The sequence below is a fragment of the Perna viridis genome, chromosome 11, assembly GCF_037379345.1.
Source record: "Perna viridis isolate PV_CMFRI_1.1 ecotype Kerala chromosome 11, ASM3737934v1, whole genome shotgun sequence".
NCBI lineage: Eukaryota > Metazoa > Mollusca > Bivalvia > Mytilida > Mytilidae > Perna > Perna viridis.
In genome coordinates, this window is record NC_142455.1 from 12904156 (window position 1) to 12914824 (window position 10669).

General features: G+C 35.8%; 1 protein-coding gene across 1 annotated transcript; it reads left to right on the forward strand.

The window, feature by feature from the left end:
* The first annotated feature begins 7622 nt into the window (after window positions 1–7622).
* On the forward strand, window positions 7623–8709 carry LOC148603037 (cyclic GMP-AMP synthase-like receptor 2). The gene has a single exon (XM_088552495.1). The coding sequence runs from the start codon at window positions 7652–7654 to the stop codon at window positions 8597–8599; it is 948 nt and encodes a 315-aa protein (XP_088408621.1). The 5' UTR covers window positions 7623–7651; the 3' UTR covers window positions 8600–8709.
* Window positions 8710–10669: the final 1960 nt, after the last annotated feature.

Here is a 10669-nt window from a genome sequence, read left to right on the forward strand (position 1 = left end):
GGTGAAATGCCAACAAACTGACAATATTTGAAACTGTAGGAATATTAATATTAGACGACCGTTCTGTGATTATTTCTGGCCTTTGGGTAAAACTTCCATGTTTCGTTCTAACATCTGTTCTGATTATTGGCATAGTACATGAATCAGTACTTTCAGTTATTAATTTATTAGTTTCTGCAGTCCTACCACAACACTTGTTACTCCTGTAATGGTATTAATTCAATGTAGATCCTGAAAAATTGGAAAAATCTTATGGTGTCAATCAGTTCAAGACTATTATCAGAACATAATATTTTAAAACCTATGATTTTTTTCAAACACTGTATACTCCTATTCCCCATACTCAGTCAAAATCCCGACTTGAAAAACATTATACATCGTTGTTTTTCCCAAAAAGATGGTACACATAGATACAAATATATAGTTCTTGGTTTGTTTCTTGGGGTTTAACGCCCGCGCAGCAATATTTTAGCTATATTCAGGCGATGAACATGAAGTGGATGATAAAATGAACATGAAATGATGTTGAAACGAAAAATGGGATGGGACACAAGGAAAATGGAGTCGACAAATTTTGATTGCCACTGGAAATGGGGAGAGGTGGGTAGGGTCGGGCAATTTAGCCTCCTGTGGCGGAGCCCTATGGTTCCTACTCCGGGAGAATACCACAGTAGGGTTCTTTAACGTGCGAGGAACGTGGCATCTTTCCCAACACGGTGCACAACTATGGTTTGCGGTTAGGTTTTCCGTATTATAGCCTGACAGCCTCAGCATGTAACACGCCAGGGATACCCCATTCCACCACCTGGGGCACACATCCCAGTTGCTCTGTGGGCAGAGCGCCCTAGCCCCTGGCTAGGGTTCTGAGCACCATTTAGTCGCCTTTTACGACAAGCTTAGCGCTGCTGCAGGCCTATTCTTTTAACACCGGGACCTGCACGGGGCTCTTCTTGAACGAGTTCTGGATGGAAGTAAATAGGTTACAAAATATAATTGAACGCGCCTTGTGGAATGTAATAATTTCTCTGCTGTAACTTCTGCTGATTTCTTTAAAAATCAAACAACTAGCGTATTAGTACAGATTATTCCGATTGCCTTAAAAAATTGGATTACAATTTCAGGATGCCAAGATCGGTAAATATTCACCACTTCTGAAATGCATGATTATGCAAACTCCAAGGCAGCTCCAGTTCCGTACCGTTGACGTTCCTCCACTAATCACTGCATTCGGCTTTTTTCGTTTGTCGAACTTCGCCGAAGTGACCTCCAAGTTGAACTCGGGTTGCCAGTGAAGCCAACATGGCTGACGACGTTACAGGCAATACATCCTAGCTTTAATATTACGATTTTGATTGTATGCAAGAAATGTAAAGTGTTACGAATGTTTGACGGTGACGAATATTCGTTTTATAAAAATCTTTAAAAAAATCAATTATACAGATTAGCGTTCTTGATTGAATAAAGCACATGATGCATCGTCTGCTCGACTCTAATGCAATAAATAGTAGTCCCGCCAGTGTTAAATTCAATGCCAATTTATAATTCAGTTTTTTGTCATTTAATTTTATCATATTTTTTCTTCGTAGGACAGATAGTATGCAGCAGCCGGATAGCTATTATTTACTTGATTGTAAGTATATAAGCTTGTATGGTAGACTAATTTTTATAAGAAAATATGGCCTAGTGAGAACCTGTTGAAAGTCTAATTTTTTTTTTTACTTTGTTCTGCAAAGTTTATAATATGGCTAAAAATTATTGCAAAACCTTTGATATGAACATACTTGTATTGATTTCTACAAAATGTAAATCAGTGGCAGATCTATTTGTTTGTTTGTTTGTTTGTTGGGGTTTAACGTCCGAGCAGCAGTATTTCAGCTATATTCAGACGATGAACATGATAAAATGAACATGAAATGATGAAATGAAAAATGGATGGGACACAAGGACAATGGGGTCGACAAATTTTGATTGCCACTTGAAATAGGGAGAGGTGGGTAGGGTCGGGTAATTTAGCCTCCTGTGGCGGAGCCCTATGGTTCCTACTCCGGGAGAATACCACAGTAGGGTTCTTTAACGTGCGGCGAGGAACGTGGCATCTTTCCCAACACGGTGCACCACTATGGTTTGCGGTCAGGTTTTCCGTATTATAGCCTGACAATTCCAGCGGTACCCCATTCCACCACCTGGGGCACACATCCCAGTTGTCTGTGGGCAGAGCGCCCTAGCCCCTGGTTAGGGTTCTGAGCACTATTTAGTCGCCTTTTACGACAAGCTTAGCGCTGCTGCAGGCCTATTCTTTTAACACCCGGACCTGCACGGGGCTCTATATTAGGAAAGACATTGTTACTTCTACCAAGAAAAATTTGGATCTCCATTTGTTTGCTTCCAATTTTATCTTTCCTGGGTTGGCCAATGAATCCATATCTAATATTCCACCAAATATTCCTGAAATAACACCAGACAACATTTCATGGAACCGTCAACAGAAAGCAAACATTGTAAACTCTTATAAGGTGTGAATGAAAGAAAAGAACAGATTCATTAAGATACTTTGAATATTTCATAATGCAAATTAATCGGAAATGGAATTATAAATACGTTTTCTCTACATTTATAAGTAACTTTTCCCTAGTTTGTTTGTTTGTTTGTTGGGGTTTAACGTCCGAGCAGCAATATTTCAGCTATATTCAGACGATAAACATGAAATTGATGATAAAATGAACATGAAATGATGATGAAATGAAAAAGGGATGGGACACAAGGACAATGGGGTCGACAAATTTTGATTGCCACTGGAAATAGGGAGAGGTGGGTAGGGTCGGGCAATTTAGCCTCCTGTGGCGGAGCCCTATGGTTCCTACTCCTATCAAATACTACAGTAGGGTTCTTTAACGTGCGAGGAACGTGGCATCTTTCCCAACACGGTGCACCACTATGGTTTGCGGTCAGGTTTTCCGTATTATAGCCTGACAACCCCAGCATGTAACACACCAGGGGTACCCCATTCAACCACCTGGGGCACACATCCCAGTTGCTCTGTGGGAAAAGCGCCCTAGCCCCCGGCTAGGGTTCTGAGCACTATTTAGTCGCCTTTTACGACAAGCTTAGCGCTGCTGCAGGCCTATTCTTTTAACACCCGGACCTGCACGGGGTCTTTTCTCTAGTAACACTGTCATCTTTTGATCAGATGAACATATTTTTAAGTTTTAAATTTTCATCAGAAAAACAAATGTGGCAAAAAACATGAGTTAAATACACTAGAAGAGTAGTCTGATGTCCAAGGCCAGTTGATTTCGATTCGGACTGGCGATTTTCTTTTGGACTAGTAGAGAAATAATACCTTTTTATAATAGATAATATATATAATATTCATCATTCAGTGCTTTTATTTATTTCGGAAAAAATTCAATCAACTCCTCGCAACTTTTCCTAAAAAATAAAAACAAAATTGTAAATGTATAGTCTTAGTAAATGAGATTTGGGACAGATGAAAAATTTTGTATACTAGCCCTTTAAACTAGTTGCTTAAAAGTTTTTGGCACAGACTGAAAGAATTAAACTTAGATCAAAAAATTATTTTTCCATAGGTTTCAGTCAATTATCGCAGGAATATTAAGTAAACATTTGGAAGATTGTAAATGGATGGCAGACGTCAAGAGAAAAAAACACGACTACCATGCTTATATGTCAAAGAAGAGTATTACATCACAGCTGCCCATAATAGATGCAAATGAGGCAAAGCATGAAGACTGTCTTAAGATCATGGATGAATATGAAAAGATAATCACTCAATTATTCACAGAGGCCAATGGTAATTGTCACAACTACAGACATCTAAGTTTTATTTCCCAAACTTAGTGATGTTTTGATTCACACATTTTTTGTGAGTCCAAACAAAATGATACAACAAAAATGTTCTTTTTCTCTTTAATAAGAATTTCTTCAAGCGGTCAAGGTGTTGCATCCATGAAGTGTTCCTATACTGTTGCATGAACATATTTAAAACCCCATAAATATTTAAAAGGTATGAATCGCACCCTGGTATTTCTATCTTCATCTGCATTGTGGTTCCAAAAAGATCTAGCGGTTAAAATAATTTTCACTCATCCATTAGCCGTTTAATTTGTTTTTATTACCTCTCAGAATAAATCTAATCTGGTAGAAAAATTTTGGACATAAAATTTTTTTCAAAATTAAATTTCTTTAAAATACTGATTCGGTTTTGTCTTACTTGATATAGGCCCTGATGATAAATTAAAACAATATAAAGTAATATTGGGAGGAAATCAGCTAACAAGAATTAGATTAAAGGAGGCAAAAGCATTAAGAGGTTTATCACCTGACTGGAAGAGAAGATTTGAAAATCTAGATCCTATTGTTGTGGAGCTTTGGCATGTTAAACAGGATTTGCTTGAGGTATGGGAAACTTTTTTTCATGTTTTTCTTAAACCAAATGCGCCCCGTGCAGGTCCGGGTGTTAAAAGAATAGGCCTGAAGCAGCACTAAGCTTGTTGTAAAAGGCGACTAAATAGTGCTCAGAACCTTAGCCGGGGGCTAGGGCGCTCTGCCCACAGAGCAACTGGGATGTGTACCCCTGGCGTGTTACATGCTGGGGTTGTCATGCTATAATACGGAAAACCTGACCGCAAACCATAGCGGTGCACCGTGTTGGGAAAAATGCCACGTTCCTCGCACGTTAAAGAACCCTGCTGTGGTATTTGATAGGAGTAGAACCCTTTGCTCTCCGCCACAGGAGGCTAAATTGCCCGACCCTACCCGTCCCTCCCTTTTTTTTGTGGCAATCAAAATTTGTCGATCCTATTATCCTTGTGTCCCATACCCTTTTTCATTTCATCATCATCAGTTCATGTTCATTTAATCATCCCTTTCATGTTCATTGCCTGAATATATAGCTGAAATATTGCTGCTCGGGCGTTAAACCCAAACAATCAATCAATCATAAATGTTAGTGTAACATACAGCTGTCTGTTGAAAGCCTGAGGCAATACTACTTTCCTCCGAGAGAACGAATAAAGCTCCCTTTGAATCCTCGCAATTTGCAATAATGTCAAATGACAGAAAGAAAACACATCTGACTATCACCATTATAATCATTAACCCGTAGGATTACTGGGGTTTACCTGGATCCTGTTTGAAATTAGTGAGAGTAATAGCCAGATCGCTTAGACCACTGTTGACTATAGGGCCAAATGTAGAATTTGATTTTCCAACTGATGTGAACTCTGAAATGCGTAAGAAATTTGTGAATCTGCAAACGATACAAACTATTACTTAAAACATTTTCAATACTAGATGCATATCAAGCACGAAACAAAAACCATAAGCCTACGCAATTGCATCATGTGTTGTGACGTCTAAAAGAACGCAAGTGGAACAACAAATGCACAAACAAAATTTAGCTTACCAATTAATTGATGAAGTACTTTTAATTTCATTTTTTTTCGGAGTTTTGCGTATTACTATTATTCGTAAGCCTTTTGAAATCTAGAGCAAACGGCATAATTTAATTCAAAACGAGGAGAGTCAATACAGATGTAGACGAGACTGCTTTTGTGTTGAATCTTCAGCATATTTTGAAACGCTAGTAGCAAAAAATAGTTAATAACATGCTTTTGCATTTTAGTACATGTTGGTCTTTCCATAAAATAAACATTTAAAGGCATTTGAATAAGAAGAATGTATCAATTATGTGGTCATTACATGGTTCTATTTGTATAATGTTGAATTAAACTTCCTCACTACAGTAACTGTAATAATTGTTCAATAAAGGATGTATAGTTGACGTTCAGTAATGCATTACAGCTTAGATTACCGTGAGGTAGGGCTGGTATATTGTGTAGTACTGTACTATCTTCTGATTGACAAACATCATGTTTTGGGATGTCTTAATTCTGGTTTATTATGTACTAATATTGAAAATTGTAACGTATTTTATCTTGATCTTTGAAAATGTGATACTCCTTACTACAAAAGTAAACGTCTGGTATCAAATGATTATTTGGTGCAAAATTGGAGGTGATAGCAAGGAACTTTCTATATGCCTTGGACAAAATTGTTTAAATAAAAGTGGCAGTGAAATGATTTCAGCTAAAGTATCAGATCGTGAAATTGATCATTCAGTTATCGTGATTCCTAGCTTTCTAACTTGAATTGGTAACACCTACTTGTATACTATGTAAGTGTACTTTCAACGACAACCACTTCGATCTAAGGTGTGCATTGGTCATATCTAGTGGTACATTTTGTAGAACATTCGAAATGAGAGAAGGCTACATTGCACTTGCCTTGACACTCTTTTATTTTATGCTCCAATCTTGCTTGATTGCCCTAAATTCTATGCTCAAATTAGATGTTTTGATCCCCATCCCCATACTAAATTAATTTACTCGAAGTAAAGAAGGAAAGACTAGTAAATGCAATTCGACCTACTGGACAATTTCTGCAATTAACGTTTCACAGCGTAAGCTTTTCCGTATTTCGCCTCTGCCTAATATTGTTAGAATTGGACCGATAACTATACTGATATCTGTAATTATTGATTAACGTTAGAAAATTAGCCTAAATATTATCAAAACTGCCAATACAAAAGTATTAATACAAAAGTGCGCCAGTACAGGATTTAGCCGTCCAGTACGGCTTTTATCCGTCCATTACGTCATATTACCAATCGACCTAGGGCAATATTACGTGTTGAACAAGTTAGTCAATAAAGGTATCTTTGCGTAAGGTTTTCAATTGGCTGAATTATTAGTCTTCGGCTGGCAATATTGAACTTCGGCTACGCCTCGTACCAATAACTAAGCCAATATTAAACCTTACGCAATATTTTATTTATATACTGGAACAAATATAATACTAAAGGAAAAATATTCCATGACAGAAATTCTGCAGCCTTTGTACCAACACTTAGATTATCTTGTTATGAATTATTCTATGCCCTTTGTTATCATGAACACTTCAGACGTTTATTGTGGAACAGATAACGCATAGTTATTTAGTTTTTTGATTGAGTATATGTAATATGAATCGACAATTATCCACATTTTAATTTCTGTCCATTCGATCTCCAATATTTAGTCATTATCAGGGCGCTTTCTTCCAATGTAATTCAACTAAATACCCACACCATTATTTAAAAATATGAAGAAAAGCTTCAAATACATTGTGTAAAAAAGAGAAAAGAATGTTATTGCGTTCAGTTAGACTGAAATAGCTAAAGGAATTTATCTAATGCAGTCAAAGCTTCGCCACAATTTTCTACTATTTAATTCAAACAATAATTCCTAAAAGAAAGTGAGAAGAAAAATAGCTCAACTTTCAAAACGAAAACGCCTTATGCTTATCTACACGTACGAACATCGTTGGCGAGTAATATGTGTACTGCAATCATTCACACCAAATCGACATGTTTTTAATCTGACTTCATAATTACGAGGTTTTTAAAGTTTTAACATTATAACTGTTTTGAGTTGATTATACAAGTTTTCACACTTTTAAGATATTGCTATTTGAAAATGTCAAAGTTAACCCATGCCAGGTTTCGATTTTATGAATTAAATCATACCAGATTTCGAATTTATGAATAAAAAACAGTTTCCAAAACAATACCAATAATAACAACATTTCTCACATGGTAAACATATGGGAATTTATTTTTTACATACACGTTTCCATCGTGTTGTCTTTGTACAGTTTTACCTTTTTAGACTGGAAGTATTACAACAGAAATATAAATATCTACACACAAATTGTAATGAATCATTACGACCTTTTTTGTCAAGTGTTTGGTTCAAAAGATGTTGTTTGGTTACGACGGAATATCTACTCTGCTGCAGAGATGTGTTTCGATGACAATGATTATAGGATAATACCAAGCGGTAGCAGGGCCGAAGGACTTGAGTTAGAAGAAAGTGACCATGATCTAATGTTACTAAATAAGGCTATCACTATTTATGAATCAAAAGTAAACATAAAGCATTTGGATAACACAATGCCTATTTTAATGGATACAGACAAAACTGCATTAGGTTTTACCAGACTGAAAATTCTTAAGGGGATGTCATTGCATAACCAAATAAGAAATTGTGAACTTTTATTAAACCAATGGAGTATAAATGAAGGGAACGTTGATTATGTGTCAAGTGCTTTAGTCCGAGAATTTATACTAATGAAAGACACAGTTGTTCATGGACCGTGTGTAAAGACGATCACTGATTTCGAATCAGAATTATCATTTTGTTTTAGGTGTAAGGAATGGATTTCAATAGTTAAACCGTGGATCGGCAGACCACGTAATTCCTGGCCTAGTAATGAGGTTATACATGATATAACTAATTACGGTGTTCTATTTGTGCCTGTCGGGTGTAAAACGTCGGAAAATGAAAACATTGAATGGCGTATATCATTCTCAGTAGCAGAGAAACAATTGGTTCATTCCTTTACTCATGTACAGTTCCTATGTTATGCCATGTTAAAGACTATCGTATCAGATGTCATAAAGAAATTACATGGTGATATGTTATGTTCATATTTCGTCAAGACCATTTTGTTCTGGCTTTCAGAGCAGAAAAAAAAATAACTGTTTGGACGGAAAACAATATCATAGCTTGTTACCTTGCATGCTTACGGCGGTTGATATACTGCATTCAGTACCGTATTTGTAAACATTACTTTATTCCCGAGATTAACTTTTTTGAAGTGAGGTTTAGTGATGTTGAGCAACATGCGATGTTAAGCACATTACAAGATGTCTATAGTAGAGATTTTGAAGCAGTATTATATACAAATACATTTTTAAAATTCACAAACAATCTTACCGGGACTTCATCGCTCAGATCATCTGCATTTGCACCACTTAGTATCGTGCAGTCGTTTCCAATTGACTATAATCAACTTGAGTATTTGTATCTTGTTTTCAAATATTCTTCAGTTACAACAAAGAGATTTATGACCATTGTACTTGCATTTCAGAGCCTTTTTCGTACTACAAATTGTTACTCATACAATCGAAACTGTGGTAACAAACAACTCTATCATCAGTATAAATCCATGTTACCAGACATATTGATTTGTACAAAGACAAACTGTGTCAGTGGCTGGTGTATGCTGGCTTCGCTGTTTTATACGTTAAAACAATATAACAGATGTCAGTACATCGTTAATGAATGTCTGCATAAATGTACATCGGATAAAATATGGTTGGATATGAATCCGTATATTAACACTCAACATAATGTACTAAAATTTCTATCGAATAAGAAATACTTTTCACAAATTGTTTAGCACTGGTGTATAGGACCAATTGATTTTATATCTCCTTCCTTGTTACCTATTGAACTCAAGAGCTTGTTTGTAAAGGAACACAGTAAAGAATTGGGCTTTAGCGTGTCTCCTACAGTATATCTATTTTTCTTAGACTTTCTCTGTAATCATAATATAAAACAATACCGAGCAAAGAAAATCTCATTTAGGAACCTGCAGATGACTTTGCATGAAGAATTCTTTATTGTGAATGATTACCAACATAGAATTGCAGAAGAAATTTTGAATATTGCCTTACTTATGATGTACTCGACTTAAAATATTGTATTGAACATGGTTTTAAGGGCTTTTCTAAGGCATAGGTTAAACGTGTCGAATGATCGCTAATATGAACTTCATTTTCATTTTTGTTTTTATTCATTCTAACTACGGATTTTTGCAGTCCGTTTTTATTTACTGTCGCCTCTGAAAACATATACGCAATTTATTTTTTAAAGTCTGATTTATTTTAATCGACATACTGAACGCTTCCAAACGACACGGCTGGCAAAAAAAAATCTGTCTTAAAAAAACATGTTGGTTTAGGAACAAAGTATTGCTAATTACTGTACTTAAAAGTGTAACAAATTTAAAACGATTCTTTAGAAGATTCTGTACATGCGTATTGGCACTAAACAGGGACTATCTCAATTCAAAAATACCAATAATATAACAACGACAAATTTCGATATGATTTACACGTGTTTCAAGGAGAGAACAATGGTCATCAAACGCGTAGGAAGATCTAAATCCAAAAAGAAGAATTAAAACCCAAAACTGTCCCAAATAGGAAGCAAAAACCACCAAACTTTCACCAAGTACAATACAATACGTCATTAATATTTATTTTTCAAAACTTTTCCCTTCTGACACTGTGTAAAATTCTGACAGGTTAAAGTTTTCAATATTTTAAGGTCTATCTGTGGTCAAATTTTCGTTTTAATTTGGGAAGCCATGTTGGAGTTATTGGATTTTTTCGACATTTTTTGGTGTTTTTAATGCTATTTCTCTCAAACATCTTCTCCTCTGATACTACTTGACCAATTGGAACCAAACTTGATATGAATGTTTCTTTGGGTACCCTGCATAGAACTGATGTGGAGATTTTTTATCTGTCAAAAAAACATGGTCGCCGTTACTAAAAATAGAACAAAGAGGTCGGACAGTAGTTGTTCCTTCGCATAATCTCCCAAACTGCTAGGTTTAGCCAAATTATGACATAAGGTAAAAGTATGATGAGATCTATCTGTGATTATTTTATTTTCTTGTGCCATGTTGTAGCTATTGCCTTTTTCCGACGTTTTTTGTTTTTTGTTTTTTTTTGTTTGGTTTGGTTTTGTTTTTGTTT